This window comes from Barbus barbus, assembly GCF_936440315.1.
Source record: "Barbus barbus genome assembly, chromosome: 5".
NCBI classification, from domain to species: domain Eukaryota; kingdom Metazoa; phylum Chordata; class Actinopteri; order Cypriniformes; family Cyprinidae; genus Barbus; species Barbus barbus.
The window spans coordinates 18,432,761-18,449,654 of NC_136733.1; the positions used below are offsets into that span (position 1 = coordinate 18,432,761).

The window sequence follows — 16,894 nt, forward strand, 5'->3', positions numbered from 1 at the left end:
ACTTCAGAACCGTCCAGTAAGTTTCTACTCGTTTGTGTGATATAGAAACCTGAGCTGAATGCAAGTACTCGGGTCTGTTGTTAGCCTTGCTAAGTGTGTGACAGGGCGGCAACTACAGACATGTTTACTGTTGTAACTGATTTACATGTGTCTGACTGTCAAAATATTCGCTACACCATTCAAAGTTCTGGATAAGCATTTGCCTTAGTAAGAGGAAATGACGGGCTTGGCTGGCTGGCATGCTATTCTAGTGAGACTTTTCTTTTAGGCCATGTGCATTTTGTAACACTCCAGTGCTGTCAAGTGCACAAGTTTGTTTTGATAATGGACAATTGAAATAAATGGCATTTTAACAATTTTATGATCTCTTTTTAAGAGCCCCTTTATTTGACCCACATAAGGTGCAGTGATGGCATCAGAGAAGAAGCCAGACATAGAAACACAAAAGACACATTCAGCATCATCATCCTCCAAGGTAGAAAGCCTGCCTTATGGTTACTTAGCCTTTTTAAATGCAGAGAGTTAAGTTGTTTCTCTGTTGATGTGGTTTACATCTTTTTCTGAAGTCTGCTGCTGTGAAGCCAAACTACTCCTTGAAGTTCACTCTTGCAGGTCACACAAAAGCTATATCATCAGTCAAATTTAGCTCTAGTGGTGAATGGTTAGCCAGTTCATGTAAGTAGTGCTTTTTATAATGTTCAGTTTTAATCTACAGAAAGCAAACCAATGTCTGAAGATTTTGAAATGACAATCTCATTTTCAGCGGCAGACAAGCTCATCAAAATATGGGGTGCTTTTGATGGAAAATTTGAGAAGAGTCTTGCAGGACATAAACTTGTGAGTTTTAATCTAAGTTGAAGGAATAGTTCATCCAAAATTTAACATTTGCTGAAAATTTACTTAACAAATTTTCATTTTTGGGTGAATTATTCCTTTAAAGGGTCAATTTACCGGCAAATGAAGATTCTGTCATTAATAGGCCTATATTTCAAACCTACAAGACATTGGTTCATCTTCAAAACACAAACCAAGATATTTCTTAGGAAGCTTGAGACATTTCTGTACCTCCATTAAAAATGCATTCCACCAACTTTCATGCTTAAAAAAGTTCATAAAGACAATAATACATTTGAGCTGCCATGGACCCTAGTTGATGAGTTCTATGTATGTTTATTGATCAATGTTTATGTAAATAACACTCAAAATTAAATATAATAGCAATTGTTTATTTTCTATTAATTACTGTTACAGTGTCTTTATGAACTTGTATGAGTGTAAATGTTTTGGTGGAATGGACTTTACATGCACATAATTTTTCTGTGGATTGACAGTTTTATTTAAAAAAAAATGATTATTTTTGTTTTGAAGATAAATGTTTTATGGGTTTGGCAAGACATCATGGTAAATGATGACAGAATTTTACTTTTGGGTGAATTAACCCTTTAAAGACTCAATCTGTAAATATATTATTGATGTATCATAGAGATGCTATTGTGTAAAAAGTCTTAATAATCTTGCCCCAGCAATTATTCATACTGTGATGTCTTTGGCAACCCATGTAATTGCAGGGAATATCAGATGTGGCCTGGTCTTCAGATTCAAATCTTTTGGTGTCTGCATCAGGTGACAAATCACTGAAGATCTGGGATATGAGTTCAGTAAAACTTCTGAAATAATTGTATCTGATGCTGTAGGTGTCATCCATATCAGTTACTGAGTTTTGTACCGTAATTCTCTGTCATGCTTTTGAAGGGAAAATGAAAGGCCATAGCAACTATGTCTTCTGTTGTGACTTCAACCCACAGTCGAACCTTGTTGTTTCTGGATCTGTAAGCAAACAAACAGATTTATAATTTTTTTAAATTAATAAAAATAAATATGAGACAGTGTTTGTACTCATAAGTCATTTAGTGATTCTGCGGACTGAGACAACTTGATTTGAATGCCAGCGTGGCGACTCTCCAGGCATACAAATAAATACATACACAGACACATACGCACATATAGTATAAAGATATGCATTCACCTCCCCACCCCCGATCCATCGCCTTCGCCGCTTTGTACCGCCAGCCTGACAAGCGGGTCCGACTGGCGCCGAGAATGGCTGCAGGACCGGGTGGCTGCTTGCCGGAACTGGATTGCCTTCCCTGTTGCAGTCGTGTGGCTATGTTGTTGACTGACTATGTGCTTTTTGTTGCTGGGGTGTTTTTCCTGTTCTCACACTGTACTCCCAAAGGAAATGTCAGCATGACATTTCCTCATGTCATGCTGTATCTCTTCCTCACTCTAAAACAGATTCTTGGCGAATAAAGCTCATTCTGATTCTGATTCTGAAGTGATTGGGTTCACGTTGACAGTTTGATGAGAGCGTACGGATTTGGAATGTCAAAACTGGGAAATGTCTGAAGACCCTGCCAGCTCACTCGGACCCTGTCTCAGCGGTAAACATCAAATACTAAAAAATATTTTTGTTAGTTTGCATGCAGATTTTGTTGATGTCGGTTTAATGTGATGTTTCCAGGTTCACTTCAACAGAGACGGATCTCTAATAGTATCCAGTAGCTCTGATGGTTTATGGTAAGTTGAGTAGTGCCATCTATTAAAAGTGCTGTAAGTCATTTCAGCTTTTTGCTAGCTGAATATTGACGAACTCAAAAACATAAAATAGTGTGGCATAGCGCGTTCTGCGATTGGATATTTATTTCAGTGAAATCTGTCAGTTAGAAGATAATTTTTTTGTATTTTGTTACTAAACGTTTACTTGCAGCACCTTTAAGTCAGCATCCATTCACACTTATGAGACTTTAAGACCTTTACTTAATGCTATGATCTGTATTTCAGCCGACTTTGGGACACTGCGTCAGGACAATGTCTGAAAACTCTTATAGGTATGTGACTGTTTTCTCTTTACTGCATGTACTAGAGAAGCTGGAAAGCATGATATCAAGTTGTCTTAAAATATTTGGACTTTCATCCTTAAATCTTGAGTTTTGTTGTGGTGCCAGATGGCAGGATGGTGTGTGCTGCATAATTTGGATAAATGTAGTCTATTGAAATGCAAATTAGGAGAGTCTGTTGATGGCAAACTGATCTGTTTTATTTCCAGATGATGACAACCCTCTTGTCTCATTTGTGAAGTTTTCTCCAAATGGAAAATACATTCTAGCTGCGACACTGGGCAAGTAAGTGAACTCATCCCCTAGTGACTGTTTATTTTTTCCATTCAGTGCAGTTTCTGAGACAATATTAATTTAGGAAAAACTGCCAACAATGCAAACAATAAAATAATGCTTTTGTATCTCACAGTACATTAAAGCTCTGGGACTACAGCAAGGGAAAGGTATGTCATTGAACTACCATAAATGTTGACTGTTAATAATATTTATCAAATATTTTTCTTAATGCATTACAATTATAGTGTATGTGTATATATATATATATATATATATATATATATATATATACACATACACTATTAATTGTAATGCATTAAGAAAAATATTTGATAAATATATATATATATCACACACATATGTTAACTCATATTTGTGATATGTTGGTTATGCTAGTATATGTTGAATTATACAGGTTTGATCATACTTTTCAAGTCGCAAATGTCTTCACTAATCAAAAACGCCCAAATACAGTGAAACCTAGTGAAACGAACACCAACTAGTCTGCCACACCTCACTTGTTAAAACGGCTTATAAATCAATCAAATCATGTTTATTATATTTAAATGTAGTGTTTTGCACAGGTTTCAGTTATGTATAGGACTAGGGCTCAGGTTAGGTGATTAAAAAATATCACTAACAATGGAAGTTCATTAGATGTTGTCACCAATATATTCCAAAAATTTGTGTGTACCTACTTAATCTTATTTTGGTGGATGAATTTGTACCCAGAAGTGAAATAAATCTGACGACAACCTCATTTTGGGGATGTCCTGCTTTGTAAAAACTGTATAAAAAGTGTTTTTTTTAATGTAAAAGCTTTGTTGTTGTTGTTGTTAGGGTTATGTTTAAGTATTTATAATTAGCTGTATATAAACATAATACAAGTCTATGGAATATTGTTAAGTTAATGTGTGTGTAGGTTATATTCATGCTTTAACTGAGCTTTCCTAGCTTTATTTTATTTATTTATTTTTAGTGTCTCAAGACATATACTGGACATAAGAATGTAAAGTATTGTGTGTTTGCCAATTTCTCTGTGACTGGAGGAAAGGTAGGTTCAGTATGACTTTGTCAAAGTATCTGTTTTAATACAAAGATATATAGTATTTTAGACCAGTTTTTGAATAACCTGAATCTGTCTCGCTCTCATTCAGTGGATCGTCTCAGGCTCTGAAGACAACATGGTGTATACCTGGAACTTGCAGGCCAAAGAAATTGTACAGAAATTGCAAGGGCACACAGGTATGTGACATTTGCTACACCTCCCAGACTCAAATGCACGGCAGCCTCTTTGATTTTGTTAACATAAGTATGATGTATTTTTGCCCTTAGATGTAGTGATCTCGACAGCTTGTCACCCTACAGAGAACATCATTGCCTCTGCAGCCCTGGAGAACGACAAGACCATCAAACTGTGGAAAAGTGATTGTTAAGTTAAAGCACTGCACTTCAGAGGCTTTAGTAGGAACTTCAGAATGACGACTTCCAGTAGTGTCTGTCTTTTACAATGGTTTGATAGCTCTTAGCACAGGGTTATTATCTGAGAGATGGGCAGGTCCTGTCTGCTCAGAATAGGGACAATCTCACTCAAGCCTTTTTCCCCTTAATATACTCTAATAATCTACTGTAATGTTTTCAGTTCATTTTAATTTATTACTGAAGAACAAATGTTTTCTATCAAATCATGGATTCAGTTGTTTCATTGATCCGGTTGGGTAAATATGGATGTACTTATGGTAGACATACCAAAAATGGATATATAAATGTTTTTAAGCAAGAGAATTTTGCCATCAAATGATTGCCTTTTGTTTAGTATTTTGCTATCATTAATATTGATATATATTTACATTTATTCATTTAGCTGACGCTTTTTATCCAAAGCGACTTACAATTGCTATATATGTCAGAGGTCTCACGCCTCTGGAGCAACTAGGGGTTAAGTGTCTTGCTCAGGGACACATTGGTGGATTCGAACCCGGGTCTCTCACACCAAAGGCATGTGTCTTGTCCACTGCGCCATCACCACCCCATATGTGAATTACCAATGTGTTATTTTCCACTATTTAAGCTTGGAATTTGTCTTCATGGCTTCGATCCATTGGAGCAGTAGGTACATTTACATATTTTTTTGGAATATAAAAATCTATATAAATGTTATTGCAGCAATATTCTGCTTTATGAAAATGTTAACCGTATTTAATATTTATATGTATCTGATATCTCAAATAGTTATTTTGTTTGCTGAAGATAATCAGAAATTTAATAGTCCTTTGAACAGACATAATATAATAGGACAAACCACAATACACCCTCCATTTGTGAGTGAGCCGTCCTCAGCTCTCAGGTGAGGGTACCATGAAAACAAATGGCAGAGGAACAGAGAAGCCTTTGCACATAAACCTTTCCCTCAGTCCAGGTTTGAGGGCACGGCTCCACTTAAAAATGAATATTTACACCAACAATGTGTACAATATAGAACAGACGAAATAATGACATAGAGAGAAAAAATTACACTTTGTACAAAAATAGATCATTCTCTTGAAATGCATCTCTTTCGTGTTTTGCTGACATGTCCTGTGATGGATGATGTCTGATAGTGGCACATCAGGATTGTAGCTGATATCAGATCAAATGTGCCCGGCTCCTGATGGTTTAACACACCCTGTTTGACACAGTGCAAATCCAAGAGTGCTTACAGTGTCTGGGTTTTGTCTATACCTCAGCAAAAGGGTCTTTAGTTATTGTCTGCACATTCTAAATGTGCTGGTTTTGGAGAAATGAAAGGCCAAAGATGTCCAATGATGGCCAAAGATGTCCCTGACACCCGATTCAAATTTCACCCTGGTCGAAGCTTAAAAACATGACCAATAGAACTTCAGGTTGTGCATAACAATCACATAGACAGTATATGCCGTTTATGTATATATTAGACTTAATACTCATGTTGCTGTGAGGCCTGGAGTTATCATTCGGGAGAATGTGTCGTCTAAATCAGTAGGTGTTTTGCACTATGTTTTCTAATGACAACAGCTCAAATACCTCCCGAATTCCATTAATAGTTATTAAAATGAATCGTCATCATGAAAACACTGGTTCAGATTGGCTCAATCTGCAATTGAGGTTTGATGCGTCAATACAAATGTTACGAAATCTATCATTATTACAGTTTCTTATTACACAGATAAGACTGCAAAACAGAACCAAAAAAAAAATTGCATTTGAATCAACCTGAGGCTTAGAAATTGTTATTTTGCAATGTTTGCCAAGCATTCTGTAAAAACCCAACTGTTAAACTTCATGTAATCGCAAATGAGTACAGCTGCAATGTCACAACTTTTCCAATAGGGGACAGGCATGGCACTTCCCAAACCTCGCAATTCCCTGAGGTCAGACTATCATCTGGAGTCCTTTAACTCCTTGCATATTTTCAAATCACAAAAACCCACTTGCTGGGAATTATCAGATTATATATATACATATATATATAAACATTATTGAAAATCTTTGGAAATACTTAATACATATTTATGCTGAATTATAGAGGCAAAACATCATGAAAAATCTTCAATATTTCTTTTTTGCACAATTCTAACAATGAATCATTGTATTTTCATTCAGCGCGAGTTCAGCCAGGAGTACACCTGCTTTTCATTCTTTTTAGACCATTCTGTTATTCATAGGCCCATATATCTTCCAAAACGAAAAGGACTTGAAGCCAAACTGCATGCAGTTTCTTCCTCATGGAGATGGACTTTAAGAATCCTGACGTATGACAATACCGCTTAAAGAAGCAATTTCTAAGTGCGTGGGGGTGGGGGGGGGGGGGGGGGGGGGGGTTACTGTGGTCCTGCTCACTGTTCCAATGGTAGATACAGTAATGTGTTTTTTTATGGACAGCTGCATGAAGAAGTGCATCCGAGGTATTTTGTTTCCTCTCATGAAATCTGAAAATTCACAGCAAAATGATTGTGAGTTCAGAGATGAGGTGGTTTGGCTGTGTACAAAAGCAGAGGTAGGCCTCTGTAAGGCAGAAGAAATGAGAAACCAAAAACTCCAGAACTCTGTGAGACTTCCCGAATGTGCATGCAAACCAGGAAAAAGCTCACTTAATCCATCCTGCGTGCTAATCCGTAATGAATGGTTACACAGTATTTTGTGGATTGCGCAATGTTTCTGGTGAAACGCCAAGGTAGAATTATTAAGGTAGAGTTCAGTCCTCTCCGTTGAGATCAGAGATGTGTCCTGTGGCCTCCTGTAGTGTTCTGTACATGAGGTGCACCCTCTGTCAGAGGGGCGGAGATGAATAGAAATCATTCTCTTATGTCATTTGGTGTGGCGCTTCGAGCATTTCCATTAGGAAAGTGTCGATGGGTGTGTCTCCAATTAACTTGAAAAAGAAGAGATGTTCAAGACACTTCAGGCCGATGGAGCGCAGGGCAGGCAGACGCAGTAACAGCTTGGCAAATCTGTCCGTGAAACAATGGATGTCAGTGTTTGGATGAGCACAGTGTAATACTTCAGCAGTTTTTTTAGTAATAATAAAGTTTTGAGGTCAGTAAGTTTTTTAAAAAGAAATGAATACTTGTATTCAGCAAGGAAACATGATATTGATCAAAAGTGACAGTACAGACATTTATAATGTTACAAAAGATTTCTGTTTCAAATAAATACTGTTCTTTTGAACTTTATTGCTAATCAAAGAATCCTGGAAAAATGTATCAAAGTTTCCACAAAATGTTTTTTTGAGCAGCAAATCAGCATATCAGAATGATTTCTAAAGGATCATGTGACGCTGGCATAGACTGGTGTAATGGATGCTGAAAATGAAATCACAAGAATAAATTATATTTTAAAATATATTAAATTAGAAAACAAATATCTTAAATCATTATAATATTTCTTAATCACTGTTCTTTCTGTGTTTTAATCAAATAAATGCAGCTTTAATGAGCTTTTTAAAAAAAATAAAAATAAAAGTCTCTGAATTGTAAAAAAATAGACATGTATTTACTGTAGGTAAAACTGACTTTTACTATATGACTTTTACGAAAATGGGTTGTAAATGTTGCTGACTTCAAATGAAATTGAAAAATATCTCATGTTCATTGTGAATCCAGGTAGACCTCTGTTAAATCTCTGTAGCATTCGTTTTGTTTTGTGCCATTACTTTCATTTTCATATGCAAGTGAAATAAGGATACATAAACAGATGTGAGGTGAAAGAAAAGTGTGTGTGTGTGTGTGTGTACCTTCCAGGCTGATTGGGATATTTGTGTTTACAGTAGGCCTCTAGAGATGCATACACTCTTTCCCTTAATGCCTCCACCTCTGATGGATTAGACAGTCCTTTTGAATCTAAATTGATAAAAACACAAAAGGATGGATTAAAGAATGAACATGGACAGACAGATAAGCAATGACAAAAAAGAAAAAGCTTATGTTAAGGTTTTATTCTGGGCCACTTTATTAGATGCTACACAACTCTTCAGAAGTTTACTATATTCACTACGAGTTTTTGGCTCAAGGTTTGCATTTAAAGTCACACCAGAGGTCTGTTAGAATAGAAAAGGGTCCTGTATGGTGGCTGGAGAGAGCTCAATGCGCTGCAACTTCAGAAAACACATGCAAAAAGAAAAAGTACCAGCAAATCAAGAAAACATCTTCATCAATTTGACAGCAGGTGGTGCAAATGCTCACAACACAAATAAAAAAAGAAATTTCTTTATTTGGTTGTGTTGTGAGTATTTACACTGCGTTTCTTCATTTGGTTGTATTGTGAGCATTTGCAGCGTGTGAGTTGTCAAATTGATGAAGTTGTTTTCTTAATTTGCAGGTGTTTTTCTATTTGCAGCGCGTTGAGCTCTCTCGGCCACCGTAGTCCTGTCCAAACTGTTGCTATAAAATTAGAAGCACACAATTCCCTAGAATATCATTATACAGTATGCTTTAACATTAAGATTTGTATTCATGGAAATGACTAAAGTAGTCAAACCTGTTCATTAGAAGGGGGTGTCCCAATACTTTTGTCCATATAGTGTATCTCTATGCACTGCCTTTGAACTCAGCTTTCAGTTTAGTTTCCAGTATGATCAAATGGAAAATCGACTGTGATTTTTAACTTGCTCTCTTTCTATACTCATTATCTGACTGGACTGCCAACATTTTTACACACCAAAATGACTATTTTGACATCGAGGTCACATGACAACAATGTTGTTCTAACGTTTCATTGATTTATTATTTGATTTTTTTAGTATGCAGTACTCAGTATACTGCTTTCTATAAGCTCACTATACTGCAGTTTAAAGTCATAGGAATCTCATTTACTCTTTCTGGCTTCATTACAACACATTTTTTAGGAATTTGCCAAAACAAATAGAGAGGTAGGTTAATCAAACTGAAGTGGCATTTTAAACGCACTTGCATAAGAGTGCTGTGTGCACATGTGTTTGTCTAAGTATACATGATTGTACCTGGATTGAACAGAACAATGGCCCGCAGACATCCAAGTTCAGTCTTGTCCATTTGCATGTCTCTCATCTTTGACACAAGCTCCGTCAGCACTCTGTAAAAACAAAAAGGGCAAAAATCTTTATGCTTACAGGCAACACGACCAAGCTGATTAATTGCAAATTCATTTTCTCCAATATACCCCTAAAAATGTGGGGAAATGTTCTGTAACATATTAAACATGCCCAGTGAGTCATCGCTCCACCTTTAGATTTAGTTTTCCTATCGCCTTGAAAATCAAAGTCATTATGTCTTACAAGACACATTCATCTCTACTGCCGACGGACCGGGCAGCATATATTTCATTAGTGAGGACCAGCATATCTCACACTGCCAGTGAAACATTATCACAGCGCTACATAAAACTGCCATATGGCTTAATGTAAAAATGACATCAATCAAGAGTAAGATGTGGAGGACACTTTCATGATGCAGCGTCTAATATCATTATGGAGGTTATTTTCAAAAATTCATGTGTGCATGACCTACGGCTGTCACAAATCTTCCACACGGTGTACCATGAGGACACTGAAGGGTCTCCTAGAAGATCACAAGACCATACCCTCCATAAACTGAATACTGACATTGAATTTAGTTAGGATAGTTCACCCAAAGTGAAAATTCGATCATCAATTATGTCGTTCCAAACCTGTATGACTTCTCTTTTCTGTGGAACACAAAAGCAGATGTTTAGGAGTATGTTTTGGCTGCTCTTTTCCATATAATTAAAGTGAATGGGGGTCTGGAGCTATCAAGCCACAAAATGACATGTAAGTATCATAAAAGTTATTAATAACACTCACTCAAGTCATCCATAATCCACATCTTATAAAGCCCTTAAAAAAAAAAAAAAAAATAAAGACAGAAAGTTGCATTGTCAAATGACACCATATTTGACTTGAGATTTTCAGTGAATAATGGCTTAAATTTTGGTCTGTCCCTCAATCAAAACTATCCTCCGGCTTCAGATGATTTGGAATATAGACTGCAGCAGTGCCCACCCACTTTTTCATCTGTATTTTTCCCATTCATTTTTCCCATATTGATTTTTAAAAGATCCAAACCAACCAGCTAGAAGGTGAATCACAACATTGACAAAAGAACAAAGGTACAAGACTGTGTATTTAATGGCTTTAATGTGGGAAAGCATTGCGAATGACAATCAAATTAAAAAGGCAGATAAATATAAAAATATATACAGTACTTTGCAAAAATCTAATATTTTCACCAGCTAAAAATGGTTTAAAGTCAGTTATTTCTATCTTTTGCTGTAGTGTGGCAATAGGTAATATTAGTTTACATTTCCAAACATTCATGTTGCCATTAATTGTAATAATCCAGTGAAATCTTTGTTTGCATGAGGAGTCTGACAACAGCCAGTGCTCCACACAGAGATCTGATCTCATCATCATCCAGTCTGTCTGGAATGACAGGAAGAAACAGAACAAACTGAGACAGACTAAATCCAGAAGAACTGTGGCAACGTCTTCAAGATGCCTCAAGAAACCTACCTGAAAAGCTACTTGAGAAACTATGCGTAAGTGCACCGAGGGCAAAAGCTGCTTTAAACGCAAAAATCTTGATTTCATTGAGTTAATAGAAGTTAACTGATAAATAAAATCCTTGTGCAAATGGAAATCTCACTGGGTTATTACAGTTAATGGCAAAATGAATGTTTGGAAATGTAAACTGACATTTCCTACAGTATAGGACTCTTATGACACTACAGAGTGTTTGGTGTAATTTGCTTGTTTCAGCTCTCTGATTTATGGAGGTTTCTCAACAAAATGATGGCTAATGTATAGCTTTATAACAGGAATTCAGCTGCTAAACACGATTATTTAAAAGACATGTTGAAAAAAACCAACTAATGGCATCAAGAAAAGCATATGCGATCGATTAACAACCTTGTAGATCACATTCAGTCTGTCTTCAACGGTTTACAAGTTATAGTTTAAAATCAGTTCCCCTAGGAAGAAAATGAATGGATTTTTTTACTTTTTGTGGTATTTTTGTAATTTGTAACATTGACAGTCCCTCTCTCCATTTACTTTCATTACAGTAAAAATAACAGCCAAGATATTCTTGAGAAATTCACTTTTTGTGTTCCTCAGAAGAAAGAAAATCACACAGACTCAGGCTTTTTCTCTGAAAACTGTTAACATTTACTAACCTGTCAAAGATGGCTCCCACACCGGCAGTGTGCGCACTGTTTCTATGGACGTGAAGGCCTGTGGCTAATAATATCCCATCTTTCACAGCTATAGAACGATGTGAAAAAGAGGCGATCAGGAGTTCATTCCACCCTAGCAACAGAGGACAGAAGCACAAAAGCACATAACCAAACAAACAAACAAAGGTTACTGGAATGAGCACAACATGTGTATCTGTATCTGTTTGTGTGCATGTGGTGGCTTGCGTCTGTTTAGTCTTCTAGCTCAATATCAACTTACTGTAAGTTGTATTTTCTTAAACAATATTGAGTTTTAATGAGGACATTTCAAGTCGTTTAATACATCGTGACAGTTTCATACGCTGCGATCCCATTTCAGAGGCTCTGAATAAAACGCACTGAATAGAGTTTGATTGTCCTCAGGCAACCTACAGCCTAATGAAATAAATGCAACATGTGAACGCGAGAACAATCCAGCCTCTTATTCTCCCTCTGTATATGTTGAAGTCATCATCCTTAACAGAATAAGGACTCTCAATCCAAGATAATGAGATGGAATTCCTTCTTTAATCGATGCTGTGGCCTGAGGCTGGATCAAATATATCTCTGAATCCATAAATGCTTCTGGAATAGACTATAATGTCACATAACCGTAGACATACTCATTTCATTAGTTGATGCTGTTTTCAGCTGTAACTCCATCGCTGGAAGACTAGATGTACAGCACATAGGTCACATCAGGTCGATGTCTGCAGGACTCAAACAAAAGTGGTCTGTGTTTTTTTTTAGTGACGCACCTGCTCTCAGGAGGATGACTTGATCGTCCAGTGGGAGATCAGAAAAGTGAGGTATCCGCTTGGCCCACTCCACTAAGGTAAAGAGTTGCTTGTCAGCTGCTTGGCAGATGTTTGTTACAGGGTCGTTAGGCTGGAGAGAAAGAGAGAGAGAAAGTGGGGTGAACTCTTTGGCTATATAGCTTTTATGTAGATATACACAAAAGAAAAAAAAAAGTCAGTTGTCAAACTTTTGCTTTTGTCTCCTTATTCTCAGATTTTCTCCTTGGAAAAAGACACAAGTGATCTCCTAATTTCAGAAAAGATCTCAACAATGTCTCATACAGGTTCCAGCATATGCAGAAAGCCTCTATATGAACAAACAAACATTTCTCAAATTAAACTAAATGATGCTATCCGCATTAATTTCATTTCATTTAGGAGTAATTTCTTAGAAAAATGTGATACTTAATGTCTTATTGTATACAATATTGTAAATAAATAAGAAAGTTAGTTGTTGTAAATTTACATTAAAATGTAACAACTTTTGTGAGAATGGGGAAAATATTGTATTGGTTAACATACTCTTTAACCTGTTACCCTGCGCCCCTATTTTTGAGCATTTTGTAAAAAACGATATAACCAAATAAAAATGTCTGTAGCTCTTGAACCCTAAGGTCTATATTTAAAAATCTGGTGTTGTTTGAAACTAGACACTTGATCCTTTGTTACTCTAGAGTCATAATAACTCAAAATTAGTATAGCAATAGAGTAAAACAAGGTAAAATATACATGAAATTGACTCGCGATATGTTTTAATGAAGCTCACTAAGGGAAAAATGGATGAGACTTTCATGCCAAAGGCCTGAAAACACCATAAAGATAAAGCTGAACATCTGACCATGTTTTGATTCAAATTTGAGGATGATACTCCCAAAAATGTAGTTTCTGTAAGCTTTTATTTAAAAAAAATCTAGGCGTCCTTTCAAAAAAGCCATTTGGAGACCCCAAATAGACACTTTGTAAACAAATGTCCAAATGAGTCAAAACTACATAATACATATATGTATATCAATTCAGAACTGCTCTGCCCACCAAAACACACAATAAAAAACTATTTCTGAACAGCATTTGTAGTGCTGACTCATTTAGTCATTTGGTTAGTCTACAAATGGCATTTTTGAAAAAAAACGCCTAAATATTTCCTGAAATAAAATATGAAATAATAAATTTTTTATAGGTAAAGACTTACAGAAAGTACATCTTTATGGTATTTCATTTCAAGAAAAGCTTTGGAAAAGTCATTTGGATATTTTATTTCAAGAAAAGTCTAGGAATCCTTTCAAAAATGCTATTTAGAGACTCCATAAGACACTGCATACTACATATGTATATCAATTCAGAACTGCTCTACCAATGAAACCACAAAAAAACACAAAACTATTTCAGAATTTGAACATAACTAAACAGTCTTTATTCTGAACAATTCCAATAATGAAAACAGTGAACCAAAACAGATTTGATCATTTTTGAACTAGTGAAAACACAAAACATGCAAAATACATTGTTTTTACAACATTTGTATTTTTTATTTATTTTATATGGTGAATATTATGAATATTACTATTTTACTAATATAGTAATAGATTACTATTACTAATATTACTAAATAATAAAAAAAAAAAACTATTTACAGTATTTACAGTGGAGGAAGACGCTCTAGCAGCCACTAAAATGGTTTTTTTTCTGACCATCTGGATTCACCAGACCTCTGAAAAGACAGGGAAGAGTGAGAGAAAAAGAGTGAGAAAGTGTGTAAGCAAAACAAATCAAACTTGCAACACTGTTTACATTTTGTACACACACACACACACGCGCGCACGCACACACACACAATAACCGGGACATACCCACAAACAAACACACCCACCCACCCACACGAACAAAACTCATGTAATCCCCTCATATTATCCCTCTCCGTTGTCATTTTTAGAATCTAAAACAGCTAACATGAAACAAAAGCTGCAAATACATGATAAAGACACATAAACATTCAAGAGGAGGGTGGAGACACTTACGTGCTAATGCTATCCACGCTTCCCAGCGATCTCAGCGCGTATTCGGCTACTAAATTAGCCATTTTTCTCCCCACGTCCTCCAAAACACCACCAAACGCCACAGAAACACTTCTCAAGTCGAAGATCCACGATGGAGAGATTCAGATGTGAGCTTTGGACAACATCTGTTCGCTGATAGCCAGTCTGTGTAGCGCCGCGACGCCATTATGTGTACGCTTCATGCGTAACCCGAGAGCGCACGAAAACACACGGACAATACGCCGAGCTATTCTCTAAACAATCTTACGTAAACTATTCAAACTGTCAATCACTTTAAACGTCCTTGTGGTTGGCTAACACTTCCATCCATCAAAACTGTGCTGGCGAGGCATTGGCTGGCTTCAAACACCCCTATTGTGATGTGTCCGGATTGACACCTCGCTGACCCATTCACGGACGCGCTTACTGTCCCGGGTTATAACAGCTCCTGCGATTGAAGGAGAGAGACGAGGGAGGGCTATTCTTACTCGGAAGAGACGATTCTGCTGGAAATAGATGGCGTTTCAAAGCTGGAATACGAATTATAATCGATATTTATTGGAAAATGGACGCTATCGATAACTATAACTCGAATCGCTTATGTAAACAAAGGAGGATCTATCGTGTTTTCCCCTATTTTTTCGTTGTTTTGGATTAAAAAGTGGATGCATTTTGAAGAGTGGACCCTTCTCTTGAAATGTATGCTGGTGTGTCTTGGAATAGTCTGAGCTGACCAGCGCTATTGGCGATCAAACGTGAGTACTGCGGTTCGCTTTGTTCATTTTAAATGGCCGGTCTTTCAGCATTTCTGTTAACCCTTTCCTCTCTGGTGTATTGATTTCAAAAACAAGCTCACATCGTTAATCTTGAGTGTTTTAGCTTTCAAATGATATATAGTTAATGATAATTGATTGAATATTGTTCTAAAACAAAGGTAATAAAAAGTCCGACCACGCCCGACCACGCCCTTCCGGCCCGCCCACGGGCCGATGCGGGTTAACAGGTTAAGCACTTAGATACTAGTGTTTAAAAGTTTTTTATTTTATTTTAAGAAATTAATATTTTTATTCAGCAAGGATGTTTTAAACTGATCAAAAGTGACAGCAAATACATTTATAATGTTAGTAAATATTTCTATTTTATATAAATGCTGTTCTTTGCAACTTTTCATTTATCAGAAAATCCTGAAAAAAAGTGTTTTTAACATCGATTAGAATGATTTCTGAAGGATCATGTGACACTGTAGACTGCAGTAATGGCTGCTGAAAATGGCAGCTTTGCCATCACATGAACAAATTAAACTTTAAAATATATTTGAATACAAAACATTTATTTTAAATTGTAGTAATATTCCATAATATTATTGTTTTTACTGTATTTTTAACCAAATAAATGCAGCCTTGGTAAGCATATAAGAGAATTATTTCAAAAACATTAAACAATCTTTTAACCCCAAACTTTTGAGCAGTGGTGTATTTCTACACAAATATGCTTTTGGACATATACAACTTTTAATGAGAGCACAATAACAAACAATGCTGCCTGGAATAAGAATAAAATGACATGTTACTTTATGTTATTTGCATTCATATCACCAAGAGAAACTCGGCTGTCAAACTCAGCGAGGATGTGAATGGAAAATGAGCAGATATCTTGTGGAAATCTTTCCTGTCATTTGCCCCCAATGGAATATTTTTATTTTCGGTTTAACTCTTGCTCTCTAAAAGCCTTTCCTTCTGCTTGAGAAACCCAAAGTGTCCAGCCCAGAATCAATCAGAACAAGCACTCATTAACCAGCAGCCTGGCATGTCAGAGCACTCTGTGCGTGTTCTGCTGTTGTCGTGGAGCAAATTCTGTCCCAGTAGGATGCCGAAATCACATCATCACTGAAACATCATCATCATCCACCCAGAGCGAAAAGCGCTTTCATTTTAGTGGTAACATACCCTTGTGGAAAAGTAGACTTTATCACTCTTTTACAAACAGCACATATAACAGAAATAATATACTTTAACACATTATACTTAAAGTCCTCATGAAATCAAAATGGAAGTTTTTTGGCTTTTAGGCTTAAGGTCATCTATAAACTTTATAATCTATAAGCTTCTCATCAAAGTTTCTGTCCAATCAAATGCTGTCTAGTATGTGAAGCATCCTGCCCCATACA

General features: G+C 36.3%; 3 protein-coding genes across 4 annotated transcripts in view; 2 read left to right on the forward strand and 1 right to left on the reverse strand.

Annotated features, from left to right (window-relative positions):
* Window positions 1-409: 409 nt before the first annotated feature.
* On the forward strand, window positions 410-4,618 carry LOC306869454 (WD repeat-containing protein 5-like; the record flags this gene model as incomplete). The annotated part of the gene is made up of 13 exons (XM_079416233.1): window positions 410-475; window positions 567-675; window positions 764-837; window positions 1,569-1,658; window positions 1,695-1,829; window positions 2,358-2,441; window positions 2,522-2,577; window positions 2,842-2,888; window positions 3,107-3,182; window positions 3,307-3,340; window positions 4,153-4,227; window positions 4,331-4,418; window positions 4,509-4,618. The coding sequence occupies 13 exons, from the start codon at window positions 410-412 to the stop codon at window positions 4,607-4,609; spliced, it is 1,035 nt and encodes a 344-aa protein (XP_079272359.1). The 3' UTR covers window positions 4,610-4,618.
* A 798-nt stretch (window positions 4,619-5,416) lies between these two features.
* rxrab (retinoid x receptor, alpha b) overlaps window positions 5,417-16,894 on the reverse strand; it is a 60,569-nt gene continuing 49,091 nt past the window's right edge. The window contains exons 7-11 of the mRNA XM_079417399.1: window positions 12,656-12,785; window positions 11,859-11,991; window positions 9,649-9,740; window positions 8,425-8,530; window positions 5,417-7,642 (exon numbers count right to left, since the gene is read on the reverse strand). Of these exons, the coding sequence (XP_079273525.1) occupies window positions 7,495-7,642; window positions 8,425-8,530; window positions 9,649-9,740; window positions 11,859-11,991; window positions 12,656-12,785 (609 nt within the window). The 3' untranslated portion in view covers window positions 5,417-7,494. The remainder of the gene's footprint in view (window positions 7,643-8,424; window positions 8,531-9,648; window positions 9,741-11,858; window positions 11,992-12,655; window positions 12,786-16,894) is intronic.
* LOC306870239 (mucosa-associated lymphoid tissue lymphoma translocation protein 1-like) overlaps window positions 15,197-16,894 on the forward strand; it is a 1,002,100-nt gene continuing 1,000,402 nt past the window's right edge. For both annotated transcript variants that reach the window (XM_079417388.1, XM_079417386.1), the window contains exon 1: window positions 15,197-15,482. The gene's annotated coding sequence lies outside the window, so the exon portion shown is untranslated. The remainder of the gene's footprint in view (window positions 15,483-16,894) is intronic.